At 37.3% G+C, this 15001-nt stretch overlaps 2 protein-coding genes across 3 annotated transcripts; both read left to right on the forward strand.

Annotated features, from left to right (window-relative positions):
- The first annotated feature begins 1509 nt into the window (after positions 1-1509).
- LOC132177560 (protein SIEVE ELEMENT OCCLUSION B) lies at positions 1510-4507 on the forward strand. 2 transcript variants are annotated; one of them, XM_059589932.2, is made up of 6 exons: positions 1511-1771; positions 2082-2174; positions 2701-3146; positions 3258-3352; positions 3488-3627; positions 3825-4507. In XM_059589932.2, the coding sequence occupies exons 1-6, from the start codon at positions 1616-1618 to the stop codon at positions 4284-4286; spliced, it is 1392 nt and encodes a 463-aa protein (XP_059445915.2). In that variant the 5' UTR covers positions 1511-1615; the 3' UTR covers positions 4287-4507. The 2 variants fall into 2 exon arrangements, with proteins under 2 accessions (XP_088371986.1, XP_059445915.2); XM_088515860.1 differs by lacking the exon at positions 2082-2174 and having other exon boundaries at positions 1510-1771.
- A 2868-nt stretch (positions 4508-7375) lies between these two features.
- LOC148586484 (uncharacterized) lies at positions 7376-13023 on the forward strand. The gene is made up of 7 exons (XM_088515661.1): positions 7376-7544; positions 8969-9019; positions 9137-10005; positions 10369-10514; positions 10874-10970; positions 11274-11994; positions 12392-13023. The coding sequence occupies exons 1-7, from the start codon at positions 7376-7378 to the stop codon at positions 13021-13023; spliced, it is 2685 nt and encodes an 894-aa protein (XP_088371787.1).
- The last annotated feature ends 1978 nt before the right edge of the window (positions 13024-15001 follow it).

Below are 15001 nucleotides of genomic sequence, written 5' to 3' on the forward strand. Positions count from 1 at the left end.
GCAGATATATGCATGATTCACTCCCTAATAAACCACAAAATTAGTAATGTTGACATATTTGAGGACAATAGAATCATTGAGTCCTCCATTACTGCTATTTTATTTAATTTTTTTTTAATTTTTTATCTAATGGATTCATAGTTCATTCGCCTACTATATATATGGCTACAAAACAAAGGTAGCATCGGGCTAGCCTTACAGAATGCCTGGCCCAATGTTAAGTTGTGGAACCCGATGGGTTACAACACTACTACGTTTTGTATGGGCTTCGCCCACTTCGGATCGAGCTTCTATGCTGCTGCGAAAAGTACAAGACATTTGGTGTAAAAAAAACAATTGACGGTCCAGATCTATCTATAATATATTTTAACTTAAGCGACATCGATTGTCGAAAAACTTGCATTGAAAAACACCTCAACAGTTGACGCCATTTCAAAGGGAAGGAAAAAACACATCCATGTTGCCCCTTTCACAACCCACACCACAAACGTAAGCAATTTCGTGGGTCGAGTTTGGATGTTATCAAGGTATGAGTATAAGTTATATAGGTCAATTTTAATTTTATAGGGTTAAGTTCTTTATCTTAACTCTGTAATTTTGTATTGAATTCGTATTAAGTTCACAAATTCAGTAAAAAATTGTCGGCTATTAGATCACATGTTAAGTTTGAGTTGTGTTGATGCAGGTGTATAAAATTATATAGGTTAATCTTAACTTGACCTAATTAATTAAATGGGTTAAATTTTTTAACCTTAACTGTTTAATTTTTATTGAGTTAAGTCTGGTAAAAATTACTCAGGTGATGGGAAAATTCTTTCTACTAAAATCAAGAAAAAGGCCACTAGCACAAACACTCCTAACATACAACCAACTACCTAATCTTCGTCGTTTTCTCTGTTTCGGTAAAAGAGTATCAAATAAGGGCAACAAAAGCAAATACATGCACCATGTGTGAGCAAAAGACCAAAAGCTTATAAAGAATGGGACGGCCATGAAAGCAACAGTAAATGTCATTTTGTGCTCCAAAGCATGTGCCCTTGAATTTTCCTTTCCATCACGCACCCATTTATCTGTGTCTTCTTGACACCCATTCTAGATATATTTACATTCAATACAGGACCAATCCCAACACCAATCCCATATGAATATACATGAACCTTCTTCAATGGAGACTTTGGATGCCGAAAAGTGTGATGCTTTTATTGATGCATCGTTCCTGAGAACTCTGCCAAGAATTTTTACCCATTGATCCATTTGCTTTGTGCTTGTAACATTTTTCTTGATTTTAGTGGTTAATCTTTAATAATTGCAGTTAACTCCAAGAACTACTCCATTAAAAGGTTAAAAACTGGATTTAGAGATGGACCCCAGTGGAAGCTACTGACCTTTCAAACTGGCTGAATAAGGACAAAGCATTGATGCGTGCAAGTTCTCGCCTGTCTTCCTCATCCCAGTTTCCGTGGTTACAATTACGCCACGCAAGTCCGCCACATAAAGCACGTCCGACAGCAATCTAACTCTTAACACTTTGATCTTCTGCAACATTAACAAACAAACACATTCAAGTTTCTGACCAGTTCTTGGTTTGTGCTTCAAACGCAAAACGGCGAGCAGCATGGAAGCGGCGACCAGGTACGACGACGAGGAGATCAGAAATCAAATTGATACGATCCCTGTCACTGGTGATGGATTGTTAGATGCCGAGCCTCTTTTCGTTCTAGTGGAAAACATCCTTAAGCACACCGCCCCTATTCTTGATACTTTTTTGCTGGTACGCTTAATTATATATACTCCCTAGTCTTTTGGATTTATATTCATATGTAATGTGTTTGATATATTTACATCTCTCTCTGTGATTTCTAGTAATTTTATCAGTAAGTCAGAGCTGGTGGTAGCTTCTTTTAGTTTATTCTTTGTTTTTCGAAAGTTTTTAGAAAAAGTAAAGATAAAATGGAAAACAAAAGGCTCCTACAGTGCCCATTACAATATCTTTTTCTTTAAGAAATTATATATATGTATATAATAATTTTTGAAAATTCTTTAACAATTTTTCTATTTGATAATTAGTGCCTTTACTGCAGGGTACCCAAGCACCTATGGGAAAAATTGAGGACATGAACACTAGTGGCTCTTTTAGTTCACCCCTCTGTACACTTAAGCAGATTTCCTGCATGGTTAGTATTGAATTTTCTTTTGTTATTGCTTTGATTAAAGTACCTTCTATCATTGTAGGAGAGCTACATAGATGGAACCCACCAGATACACATGATATTTTACCTTTCTCTTTTCCTCTTCTTCTTTTTTTTTTTTTTTTTTTTTTTCATTGTTTTCCCCTATTCTGGTGTAACGCCACTATGAATGTCATTTTAATATGTTCAATTACATTAACTTTTGATAATGAAAGGAGAATTGGTTAGATCGATTTATTCAAACGTTTTGATGAATTTTCATGCCTTGGTTGTGCAAAAATTTGTTCACATTCGTTAATGGCCTTTGGACTAATCAGGATGGGATTTGAGACCCGTTCAAAAGGATCTGTAATCAGACCCTTTACTTTATAATTCATCTATTTGACATCATATCTTACTGACTTTTAGTGCTGTCATAAAAATCTATAGAGGCCTACATCACAAATAAAGTACAAACTTTTCTTTAATATGTCTTGTACTTAAGATCGAGCTGATAAATATGTAATTTTAGATGGATTACAAGGCTCTGGGTGTGATAAATGCACACGAGACAACGCTGTCAATACTTCACATGCTATCACACTACTCATGGGGGGCAAGGGCAGTGATGACCCTCGCAGCTTTTGCTTTGGACTTTGGTGAATTCTGGATCCTCATGAGGATTCACTCATCTAATCAGCTCGCCAACTCATTGGCATTCCTGAAGGGACTACTTGTCTTGGCAGAGCCCCCAGGGCTGCAGAAACACAAGCAAGCACTTGCTGAACTTGTCAATCTGAACAAGGCCACATTGGAAGTGATAAGGTGCATTTTTGAGTTGCAGAAGCTTCCTAACTATGGCACAGAGAATGTGCCAGCATTGTCAAAAACCTTGGACCATGTCCCTGTGGATGTCTATTGGGTCGTTAGAACTGTTGTTGGCTGCTCTGCTCAGATGACTCGCGTCACTAATGATGAGTGAGTTGCTTATTTTGGGCAAGAATCTGGCTTTTGAATGAATAAAATTTTTGCACCATTCTCGATTTGTTCTTGTCATTACCCCAATTTCATTGGTTGCCCTGATTTCAGGGACCAATCAGTGGATCTATCCAGCTTGGCTCACAATCTTGACAGCATCCTCAACAATCTTAAGAAGCAACTAAATATTTGCAAACAACAAATAGGTTAGTTAGTTAGTTACTCACGAGTAACGAACTATACCTGCCTGTGTATTCTACATAGAACCCAATATGCTTCCTTTGCCTGGCAATGCCATGAAAAATGACTTGCTGATGATGAAAGATTGTGTTTAAATGCAGAGGAGACTGAGACGGAGGCTTATCAGACGCTCAGGAATCTATTTCAAATCCATCCCAAAATAGTGGAGGTTTTTAAGGCGCTGTGTTATGGCAAGAGTAATTTGCAGCCGCTCATTGATGTTTCTAATAAGTTTAATGAGGTTTGCTCTGTTTCATCTTATTGATAGAAAACGGTAAATTTAATCATTTAATTAATACTTTAACATTTTTTAAAATGAAATTTCTTCCAAAAAGAGCTCGATTGGTGTCTCATATCAACAAACAAACAATGATAACTACACAGCATACCCTGTTTTTCCTATTTGGTGCTAACACCATAATTATATGGCACACGCAGGTTAATTTTGATGTTGTGCTGAAGCATAAATATGTGTGGTTGCTCATTTCGGGCCCAGATATGTCGGATAATGATCTTAGGACTCTCAAGCAGCTTCATAGAGAGATAGGCAATCGTGGTAAGATTGTTTGGGTTCCATTAATTGTGGGGCAGACGAGAATCGACATGGAAAGGATGTTTAGAAACCGAAGCTCCGAGGTGCCAATGTACCTTGTGCAGCAATTTTTACACATACTACCAGGGATTAAGTTCATCAAGGAAGAGTGGCACTTCAGGAATGAGCCTATTGTTGTGGTTATTAACCCAAAGGTGAGGGTAGAACACTGGATTTCACTCCAGCAGATAAAGGGAATCGACTCCTTCCCCTGTTTCAGAAAGAAAAACATTGATGTGATTGTCGATGGCATTTGTAGGTGTGCATGTCAGTGTCTTTGTGTTCACCGTGAACGTACCAACGTATGAATATTGCCAACCCTACTACAACAAAGACGAAGGTAATTATCACTTGGGTGGAGATGCATACCTGCTCCCCATTTAAATTGAAAGAGGATTCAGCCCTGTAATACAACGGTACATATTATAATGAAATATTAGCAACTGATATATGGAGATGAATATTTAAGATTGTTATTTTCTGTAGAAAATAGAAACTTTATTTGAAAAAGATTAAATGTTTTTGTTGATATCATCACCTTGTCAAAATCCCAACATTCTTTAAAACCGAAGATCTAATTGACTTTGTATTTACAAATTGGCCTCCAACAAAATACTACGAGATCGATGTGCTGGTATCTGGAAGTTTGTAATAATGTTTTCGCTTGAATACCAAAACAGGAAGGTATGTTCAATTATATTGAATGCTGTACAATTACAGTAAACCTATTTTGATGAATCTAATCTAAGCTTACAATTCAAAATTGAAATAAGATAGATACAATTTATGTAGTTACACTTCAAACGTAAGATAAGATGATAACAACAATAGAAATAACATTATCATATATTTGAATTTGAATTATTTTGTTGAGTTTAAATTCAAACATAAGATGATGATAATAATAGGGATATGCTAGGTGTTCATCTAGTATTCTCCTGGTGTTCTTTCAAATGTGATATGGCTTTTAAAATTATCGTTGAATTTGCGATCATCATTATTGACTTTTAATCTATTAGTGATTTTAAAAATCACATCACAGTTAGGAGGATACCAGGAGAACATTAGAAGAACACCTAACATTTCCCTTAATAGTATAGAGATAACATTACCATATATTTGAATTTGAATTCTTCTATTGAGTGAATAATTCAAACTCTTGATCTTGAGTATTTGAATTTGAACTGGGGACATTATTTCTAACAGCTTCCCGCAAGTTAATGGGAGGTGCAGTCACATTGAGCTTGGTACGTTGGATGCAAAAACATTTGGAAGTGAGGCTCTTGGTAAAAACATCTGCCAGCTGATCATGTGTAGAAATAAATTTGATGATGATGTCTTTGTTAATTACCTTGTCACGAGTGAAGTGATAATCCAACTCTATATGTTTAGTACGAGCATGGTAAACCGGAATTGAAGCAAGGGCAAGGGCTCCAATATTATCATACCATAGGGTGGGAGGAACGAGGAGAGGAATTAGGAGATCCTTGAGTGACATACGTAACCAATAGATTTCAGCTGTGGCAATGGCCATAGCACGATACTCAGCTTCCATGCTTGAATGGGTAACTACAGATTGTTTCTTAGCACACCACCAAACATGCCATGGACCAAGAAAAATACCAAAACTTGCGGTAGACCTACGTGTATCAGGATCACCAGCCCAATCAGAATCACAAAAGGCTCTCTTAGTTAAGGAAGCCTTTGCGGAAAGATAACCCATGACCAATACTACCCTTGAGATATCGTAGCACCCTCTTGATCATAGCAACCCAATGAACGGAGGTGGGAGAGTGCATGAACTGTCATAGTTGGTTGACAGAGTAAGATATGTCGGGTCTGGTAATAGTGCAGTATTGTAGTGCATCGACAACTTGACGATAAGTAGATGTCTCAGATTCAGAGAGAGGTTGAACAGCCCTAGCCGAAAGTTTGGATCCTGAAACCGTAGGTGCTGAATATGGCTTGGCGCCAACCATGGAAGACGTGGACAATAAGTCAAGAATATATTTTGATTGTCGAATGTGAAGGCTAGTTGAATCACGGTGGGCCTGCATGCCTAGAAAAAATCCCAAATCACCAAGGTCTTTCATAGCAAAGACCGACTGCAGCTGTTTTATAGTAGTGAAAATGACCCCTGAATTGGTTCTTGTAATCAAAATATCATCCACATAAACTAACACATGTAAGATAGCATTAGAGTGGTGATAAATAAATAAAGAGGTATCCACGACAGATGAGTAAAAACTAATATCAAGCAAAGCCTGTGACAAACGATGAAACCAAGCCCAAGGTGCTTGCTTAAGCTTGTAAAGTGACTTATGCAAACGACACACGTAATCAAGATGCGACTCACCAATAAAACCCTGTGGTTGTTCCATGTAAACCTCCTCATTTAGGTACTCATGTGATGCAGCGTGACTTAGTAGGCTGCATTGAAGAACAACAATAAAGCAGCGGATAACTAATTCTAGATCTTGAGTCTATCAATGATCTAAGTGTAAGAAATTCTATTTAAAGTATGTCCCTTATGTCACATATATTATTGTAATTATAAAATATATATAATTACGGTGTTCAGTAATTTATTCCAATTAAAGCTTATTGTGTGAAGTCAAATATTTTGAATTAAATTGCTGATTTAATTCTTGTGGAACAAGTATTTGATTTCATTACTGATTTTATTTTGTAGAATCAATTAGCTGTATTGATTATTTATTTGATTTTTTATTCCTTGATGGGAGGAATAATTAAGGTAACAACTCTAATTGAGGGTCTCTAACCTACCTATAAATAAGGCCTGTGTATTCTATCAATTAGCACTCACTGGTAGGCATAGGTCAGAATAACCTCTCAATAATTTTAGAGTTTTTTTTTTTTAAATTTTTTTTTATTGGTTTGGTTGCTGTGGAGTTGTTCTTCAAGCTGCTTAAGCAAAACAATGACCGGAGGTATATATATATATATTAAATTATTTCCGCTGCTAGTTTTATTGTTAATTAGCATTTAATATATATTGAATTCTTACATGTGGTATCAGAGATATTTGCTCAGCATTAAGTTGTGTTGTTTATTATGCTCGATTTGTGAATATTGTTTAGTTTTATATATTTCTATTGTTGATAATCTGATTGGAACAAGGCATGCAACTTTAACACTCTTGAGTGTTTTATTTCTGACTTGGTATTGCACGTATTGTTCTACTTTGGATTAAAACTAACAATTTTTGGGTGTCTTTGGAGAGGCTTTGACCATATTGACCTTTTGTCTCTGTACAAGAACCATTTGTTCTTAACCAGCCGAAGACCAGCCGAAGACCCATGCCCATGAGTAACCCATTGTGACCTAGTGCCCAGCCGCCAACAAGCGGCTTTTTGCCACATAAGGAAGTAGCGGCATGCGGCCAAGGCCGCCTGTTCTAATCGGCAAACGATATTCCTATACGGGCTGCCTGTGCACTGGAAAGAACATCGATTTTGGTCAAGTGGGTGACAACGAAAGGATCCTGGAGTTGTGGGTTAGACGGAGCTACGACACTCTACCGGTCGGCGTCGTCTATGGCTGCTGTACGGTGGCCCATCACGTCCGCCTGTGAGGGACAGCAGCGGTAGCCCTACACGGGCTACCTGTGGGCTAGAAGGAACACCTGCAGTGCCGATTTTTTCCCCACCTGCAGCGCTGGTCTTTCCCCTACCTGCAGCGCCGGTCTCCCCCCCACCCCACCTGTAGCGGCTTTGGCCGCATAAAGTGTGCAGCGGCCCCTTGCCGGTGATAGTGGCCGGCGCATTAAGGAAGTGGCGCCGGTGTCGACACATGAGGAAAGGGCGACGACGGGGGCATATGGGGAAGAGGAAGGGCGGTGGCTAGGGTTTGGGATTTTTCTGGGTTGGGACTTAAGGTTTTCGGGTAGGGTTTTTTAACCCATAAGGAAACCGGGTCAGTATGCGGGCCACTGACCCAGTCCAAAAAAAAAAAAAAAAGAGGCCTGGGTAATTAAGTGGGCTGACTCGTAACCCAATAAAGTGGCCCAACCCGATAAAGAAAGACCCAATACAATAGCCCATTCGGATTTAAAAAAAAAAAAACAAAAGAACAAAAAAACTAAAAGGAAGGAAGATGATTTGGGCTCAGGAGGTTTAGAACTTGGGTTCTTAAGGGATAAAGGGCCTAAGGTCACTTCAAGACCATTAGGCTATTCAGTTTATTATGCTTTAATGTTACATTTATATTTATCTTGTGATTTAAATTGTTCAGTATTAAATTATTGTTTCTTTAATGCATGAACTTAAGGATATATTTGTTCTTTTAATTGTTTAAATATAAATTGTTTGATGCTTGGACCTGAGAATAGTTAACTAAGCCTCATGTGTTGGTGAATGTTTATGGTACTATCCAAAATTGCAATCAGAAAGTTCTGGCAAGGCAAGTCTTGGGACTTAAGTGTGCTGTTATGCGCCCCCTCACTTACCTGGGACACTATCCAGTTGTACTCTGGAAAAATATTGTTTACCCACTAACATGTTGGTTTTGTCTTTTATTTTTGGGAACTTTATTTTGGCATCTATACAGTTATTGATGTTAAGGAAGTCGTGATTATCATAATAATTTTGGGAGAGCCACAGCATCCTGATTTTATGATGATAATTGCATCAAGATCATATATGTGAACTTCATAAGGAAAATTAACATCATGTTGTAATTAATTCATAAATTTAATTTGCCAATCCCTACAGGGACGTTTTTATTTTTATGACTCAATTAGAATAAGATAGTAAATTTAACATTGAAAAATAAAATTTCTTTTAGGCCCACAGGTACGGAAAATTTTATTTATTAATGCTAAATTTATTAGTCTTATTAATAAAGAGTAAATTTCATGCGTTATGCAACCTTTGCCCATAGGTAGGTTGAAATTTACTATTAAGTTAACATTGGTTAATTTAAATAAAGTTATTTCATAGCATTAAAGTATTTTCTTTGGTTATTGCAGCTATTCCTACTGCTTTAATGGATAGAACTTTTCATGTTCCAATGCTTAATGGTAACAATTTTACTGAATGGAAAGAAAATTTATTTTTCACATTGGGGTGTTTGGAGCTTGACTTGGCGGTCCGTGTGGACGAACCACCCGCCCTCACGGAGTAAAGTACACCACAAGAGATTGCTAAACATGAACGGTGGGAGCGATCAAATCACTTAAGTCTAATGTTCATGAAATCTCATGTCTCTAAGGGCATTAGGAGTTCCATCCCTGAATGCACTAAGGCTAAGGCATTTATTAAGGCAGTTGAGGAACAATTTGTGAGCTCTGACAAGGCCTTAGCCAGCACCCTAATGAAGAAGCTATCAAGCAAGTCCTTTGATAATTCCAGAAGTGTGCGTGAGCACATAATGGAAATGAGGGACATGGCAGCTCAACTTAAGTCCCTAGAGATTGGCATATCTGAGTCATTCTTGGTGCATTTCATATTGAACTCTCTCCCCTTTGAGTATGTTCCTTTTAAAATATCCTATAACACACATAAGGATAAATGGTCAGTAAATGAACTTCTGACCATGTGTGTTCAAGAGGAAGAGAGGCTAAAACATGAGAAGCCAAAAGGTGTTCACATGGCTATTCATGCTAAGGGAAAGACCAAGAAAGGCAAGCATGCCCAAAACTTCAAAAGGGAAAACAAGGTGCCAATCAAGAAAATTGGCAAGAAGGATACTTGTTACTTTTGCAAGAAAGAAGGGCATATGAAGAAAGATTGCCAAAAGTATATAAAGTGGCTCGAAAGAAAAGGTAATCTTATATCTCTAGTGTGTCATGAATATTTTTTTGTTAAGGCTCCTAATAATACATGGTGGATTGATTCGGGTTCTACAATCCATATTGTCAACTCAATGCAGGGTTTTCTCACAACAAGGAAGCCAGTAAGCAATGAACAACGTGTCTATTCAGGAAATAAACTGTTTTCACAAGTAGAAGCTGTTGGGACTTTTAGAATAATTTTGAAATCTGGATATGTTTTAGATCTTGAAAATGTATTTTTTATTCTAGAATTTTCTAGAAATTTAATTTCTGTTTCCAGATTGGATGTTGTTGGTTTTGGATTTTGGTTTATCAATTCAACTTTCAGTATTTTTAAAGGTGAACAATTGATTGGTGGTGGAATAAAAATTGATGATTTATTCAAAATTGAGCTAGATCCCAGCTTTGAAAATAACTATTTATCATTGCATAATGATGTTGGCATAAAGATGAGTCAAATGGATCAAAACTCCGCTTTGTTATAGAATAGGAGATTAGGACATATCTCCATAGAGAGAATCAAAAGGTTAGTGAATGATGGAGTTTTAAAAACTCTTGACTTTACAAACCTTGGTACTTGTGTGGATTGCATAAAGGGAAAGCAAACCACCAAGACCACTAAAGGTGCCAAAAGGAGTTTTGAGATTCTTGAGATCATACACACTGATATCTGTGGGCCTTTTCCTACTCCTTGCCTAAATGGTCAAAGATATTTCATATCTTTCATTGATGACGATACAAGGTATATGTATCTCTATCTTCTAAATGATAAGGCTGAAGCATTAAATGCTTTCCAGACCTATAAGGTAAAAGTAGAGAAACAAAAGGAAAAGAAAATCAATCGTAAGATCTGACAGAGACGGAGAGTACTATGGTAGGTACACAGAAAAAGGGACAAATGATAGGTCCATTTGCGAAATTCCTTGAAGAGGAATGTATTATGGCTCAATACACGATGCTTGGCACACCACAACAAAATGGTGTAGCAGAAAAAAGGAATCGTACACTTATGGACATGGTTAGGAGCATGCTTAGTAATTCCCATCTCCCTTTATTTTTATGGAGTGAAGCCTTAAAAACTGTTGCGTATGTTTTAAACAGGGTTCAATCCAAGGCTGTCCCCAAGAAACCTTTTGAATTATGGAATGGGTGGAAACCAAGTTTAAATCATTTACACATATGGGGTTGTCCTGCTGAAGTGAGGATTTACAATCTAAATCTAAAGAAATTAGACCCAAGGACAACTAGCTGATTTTTTATGGGCTATGCAGTTAACTCCAAGGGATTTAAGTTTTATTGTCCTTCGCATAGTCCTAGAATTGTTGAGTTTATAAATGCAAAATTTATAGAGGATACCGAACCTTGTGGGAGTGCTCATCCTCAAATGGTTGAATTAGAGGAAGCACGAGAGTTGACTGAAACTCCTTCACATGAAGGACGTTTGATTGTGCTTAGGGAAAATCAAAATGATTGCCTTGAACCACAATCAATTTCAGAATAGCCAACTCCTGAGGAACAGGTTCTGAATGAGCATACTCAACCTCCTCCAAATGGGGAGGAAGTAGGATTAAGAAGATCCTCTAGAATATGTAGACCAGCAATCCCTAGTGATTATGTTGTATACCTCAAAGAGTCTGATTTTGACATTAGGCTTAAAGATGATCCAAAATCGTTTTCACAAGCCATGAGTGGAGATAACGCCACATTTTGGTTCAATGCCAAGAAGGAAGAGATGGAATCCATGGCTAAAAATCAAGTTTGGCATCTCGTTGACTTACCAAAAGGAGCTGTAGCCGTAGGCTACAAATGGGTTTACAAAACCAAAATGGATGCTTCTGGTAATGTTGAACGGAATAAGGCTAGACTTGTGGCCAAGGGATTTACTCAGAAGGAAGGCAATGATTACCATGAAACCTTCTCTCCAGTATCAAATAAGGATTCGTTTAGGATAATCATGGCATTAGTAGCTCATTTTGATTTAGAGCTACATCAAATGGATGTGAAAACAGCCTTTCTAAATGGGGATCTTGAAGAAGAGGTATACATGAAACAACCTGAAGGATTTGATGATAACATTCAAAAGGCTTGCAGATTAAGAAAATCTATTTATGGGCTAAAACAATCCTCCCGCCAATGGTATATCAAATTTCACACTGTTATTACCTCATATGGTTTTGTTGAGAACTTTGTTGATCAATGCATATACTTTAAGGTCTGTGGGAGTAAAATTATTTTCTTAGTCCTATATGTAGATGATATTTTGCTTGCAAGTAATGATTTAGGTTTGCTACAAGAAAGCAAACAGTTCCTCTCTCAAAACTTTGAAATGAAAGATTTGGGTGAAGCCTCCTATGTCATTGGCATAGAGATTCACAGAGATAGAAATCAAAGAATATTAAAATTGTCTCAGAATGCTTATATTGAAAAGGTCTTAGAGAGATTCGGACCGAAGAACTGTTCAACTTTTGTAGCACCTATCATTAAAGGGGATAAATTCAGTAAAAATCAGTGTCCCCAAAATGCATTGGAACAAGAGCAAATGAAAAGTATCCCATATGCATCTGCAGTTGGCAGCCTATTATGCACATGTCTGTACTAGACTTGACATTTAAATGGCAGTTGGAATGCTGGGTCGATATCAAAGCAACCCAAGATTGGAACATTGGAAAGTTGCAAAGAAAGTCATGCGGTATTTGCAAGGAACCAAGGACTACAGTCTGACATACAAACACACTGACCATTTGGAGGTGGTTGGATATTCAGATTCAAATTTTGCTGGATGTGTGGATAGCAGGAAGTCTACTTCAGGATATATCTTTCTTCTTGCTAGAGGGGCTATATCTTGGGGAAGCAACAAGCAGACTATAATTGCTACATCTACAATGGAGGCAGAATTTATTGCATGCTATGAAGCCACTACACATGCATTATGGTTGAGAAATTTTGTTAGTGGTCTCAAGATTGTCGATTCTATAGCGAGACCAATCAAGATCTTCTGCGATAACCGTGCTGCCATTTTCTTCTCTAAGAATAATAAAAGTGGAAGCAGAAGTAAGCATATCGACATCAAGTACCTTCGTGTGAGAGAGAACATCAAAAGGAATGAAGTATTCATTGAGCATATCAGTACTGAACTAATGATTGTGGATCCCATGACTAAAGGGTTACCGGTAAAGCAGTTTAAAAGTCATGTGGAGCATATGGGGCTCATTGATTCATTTTGTACTCAGTTCTTTCTAATCAGTCTATAGACATCATATTATTTTAATAAAATTTTGTGCACATTTATTACCTTATCCATTGGGATAAAAATTAAGTTTGGACCCGAATGACTTGTAGGGAGTTCATTCATAAAGTACATTATCCATAAAGTACTCATTTAGGGAGGTATTATACATCGTGATACATGGAAGGAACGGCTTATCATATAAAAGCTTTACCGCCATGTTTCCTGTGTAGTATTCCTTGAGTGAGTGGAAGGATTCCATGAATGGTTGGAATAAATAAAGTATTGGCCATATCATAGAACTGAACACCATAAGGAATTTATGTGTCATAAAGGCCAAGCGGGAGAATGTAAGAAATTCCATTTAAAGTATGTCCCTTATGTCACATGTATTATTGTAATTATAAAATATATATAATTATTGTGTTCAGTAATTTATTCCAATTAAAGCTTATTGTGTGAAATCAAATATTCTGAATTAAATTGTTGATTTAATTCTTGTGGAACAAGTATTTGATTTCAATCAAATATTCTGAATTAAAAGTGTTGATTTAATTTTTGTGGAACAAGTATTTGATTTCATTACTGATTTTATTTCGTGGAATCAATTAGCTGTATTGATTATTTATTTGATTTTTTATTCCTTGATGGGAGGAATAATTAAGGTAACAGCTCTAATTGAGGGTTCCTGACCTACCTATAATAAGGCTTGTGTATTCCATCAATTGGCACTCACTGGTAGGCATAAGTCAGAAGAACCTCTCAATAATTTTAGTCTTTTTTTTTTTTTTTTTGGTTTGGTTGCTGTGGAGTTGTTCTTCAAGCTGCTTAAGCAAAGCAATGGCCGGAGGTATATATATATTAAATTATTTCCGCTGCTAGTTTTATTGTTAATTAGCATTTAATATATATTGAATTCTTACACTAAAAATTCTTCTTGTAAAAACTAGATACTCTCTAGGTTTTGAAGGAAAAGAGGAATAAACTCAACTCTGAGTATTCTCATTAATTAAAATCAATAATAAACAACAACTGATTTTCTTGGAGGCTATAAGCATAAATTTATAGCCCAAAACCTTAAACCTAATAAAATATGACATAAATACCCCAAAAACCCTAAACCTAATAAAATAACGAAATAAAGACTCCTAAAACCGTAATTCTAGTAAAACAATGATATAAAGACGGCTTAAACTAATTAAAACGCGGAAACATAACATAATGACTCCGTGTGCGATCGATCGCAGGCATAAGGGCGATTGATCGCACAACTAGAGACTTGATGCGCATAAGTGTCCCCGTGTGCGCTCGATTGCAGGCATGCGGGCACTCGATCGCAGTTCTAGGGGCTCTGCGATCTGCATCACCATGTAAGAATGCATTCGAGACATCCAGCTATCGAATGCACCGATCAAAATGAACTGTAAGAGCCAGAACCACACGTTTTGTTGATGGTTTAATCATAGGACTAAATGTTTCCGTAAAGTCAATACCACATTTCTGATTGATACCCTTAGCGACCAAGCGAGCTTTAAACCATTCAATGGAGCCATCTTGCTTATGTTTTATTTTGTACACCCACTTGTTGCGAACAATATTATGGTGCATGGGGCGAGGACATAGAGACCACGTGCCAATGGTTATGTGAGCATGAAATTCAAGATCCATGGTAGCCCTCCACTTAAGTGACGTCATTGCCTGGGAGTAGTAACTCGGTTCAGTAGGTATACACACACTTGACAAGGCCTTAAAGGGGTGATGTGTTGAGTAAAATGTGTTGTAGTCACGGAATTGTTTAGGATAAAGGTGACCAGTGCGAGACCGTGTGACCATTTTGTGTGTAGGTGGGGGAAGTATGGGAGAGGGGACCTAGACACTTGCGATGTGGGCACACTACTTGGGGGGGGAGGGGTATGGGCAGGGGTGAACCTAGCAAGGCAAAGTTCTCTATAGGAGTTTCTAAAAGAGAAGATTGAGTTTGGGAGATGTTACCCAATTTTGGA

Source organism: Corylus avellana, chromosome 4 (assembly GCF_965113065.1).
Source record: "Corylus avellana chromosome 4, dhCorAvel1.hap1.2, whole genome shotgun sequence".
NCBI classification, from domain to species: Eukaryota; Viridiplantae; Streptophyta; class Magnoliopsida; order Fagales; family Betulaceae; genus Corylus; species Corylus avellana.